The 1,368-nt window shown below is 62.8% G+C and overlaps 1 protein-coding gene across 1 annotated transcript; it reads left to right on the forward strand.

Moving 5' to 3' along the window:
• Positions 1-49: 49 nt before the first annotated feature.
• LOC108625978 (retrovirus-related Pol polyprotein from type-1 retrotransposable element R1) lies at positions 50-1,359 on the forward strand (the record flags this gene model as incomplete). The annotated part of the gene is made up of 1 exon (XM_018026361.1): positions 50-1,359. A coding segment is annotated over one exon (1,310 nt), but the record flags the coding sequence as incomplete, so codon positions are not given.
• Positions 1,360-1,368: the final 9 nt, after the last annotated feature.

Genomic DNA, 1,368 nt, shown 5'->3' on the forward strand with positions numbered 1-1,368 from the left:
GTCGTAGACTGTCTCTTCCCCCGGGTCCTTGGGGATCCTCCACCTCCAGCCCATCGCGTGGCCCCTGTTAATTGGTCCACGGGGCTGGAGGTGACAGGAGAGGAGTTGGAGCGGGCTGTGTCGCGAATGAAGCGCGGCACGGCGCCGGGGCCAGACGGCATCCCAGGCCGTGCTCTGGCCCTGGCAGTGGCCACTCTGGGGGACGGACTGAGGCAGATGTTTAACACCTGCCTCCGCCATAGCACGTTCCCCACCAGCTGGAAAGAGGCGCGAATGGTCCTCCTGAAGAAGGAGGGTAGGCCTGCGGACTCACCGTCCGCATACCGGCCCATTTGTTTGCTGGACGAGACGGGCAAGCTCTTCGAGCGGGTGCTCGCTGCTCGTCTCGTTCAGCACCTGTCGCGGGACGGCCCGGACTTGGCGGATTGCCAATACGGCTTCCGGCAGGGACGATCGACGATGGACGCCATTTTACGCGTTCGGTCCCTGTCGGAGCAGGCCGTTTCCCAGGGCAAGGTGGCATTGGGCGTCTCACTTGACGTCACCAATGCATTTAACACCGTGCCCTGGGAGAAGATACGGGAGGCGCTCGTTGCCCATCGGGTGCCCCCGTATCTTCGGGAGGTGATCGGGTCGTACCTTAGCGACAGGAGGATACACTTTGTGGGCCGGTACGGAGAGCTGCACCACCGGGTAGTGGACTGCGGGGTTCCGCAGGGGTCGGTGTTGGGCCCCCTTTTGTGGAACCTCGCATACGATGCAGTTCTCCGGGCTGATCTTCCCCACGGCGTGTATGTCATCTGTTACGCCGATGACATTTTCATACTCGCCGTGGAGGAGGACTTCGGGAGGACCATTCGGCTCGCCGAAGTAGCGGTGGCTACTGTCGTCGCGCGGATTCACGCACTGGGTTTGAGCGTGTCTGAGGCCAAGACAGAGGCCATGTTTTTCCATGGCCTCCCACGTCGGTCTCAGCCGCCCCCGTCGTGGATCCGCGTTGGAGACTCCTATGTCAGGGTGAGCCAGTACATTAAGTACCTAGGGCTCACCCTCGACGGCCGTTGGTGTTTCGATGAGCACTTCGACCGCCTGGCCCCCCGACTGCTGGCAACGGCAAATGCCCTTTGCGGCATTTTGCCTAACCTCGGGGGGCCAAGGGAAAGTGTGCGTCGCCTCTATTTGGGGGTGGTGCGGTCCATGGCGCTGTATGGGGCGCCGGTTTGGAGCGCCGACCTGGTGGCCAGTCGTCGCAGTCTGGACTCGCTACGTCGAGTTCAGCGTCGGCTGGCTATCCGGGTCGTGAGGGGGTACCGCACCATCTCGTACGAGGCGGCGACCCTCCTGTCGCGATTCCCGCCTTTTGATCTC

This window comes from Ceratina calcarata, unplaced genomic scaffold, assembly GCF_001652005.2.
Source record: "Ceratina calcarata isolate Rehan_Ccalc_2016 unplaced genomic scaffold, ASM165200v1 scaffold3848, whole genome shotgun sequence".
In the NCBI taxonomy this organism is placed as follows: Eukaryota; Metazoa; Arthropoda; class Insecta; order Hymenoptera; family Apidae; genus Ceratina; species Ceratina calcarata.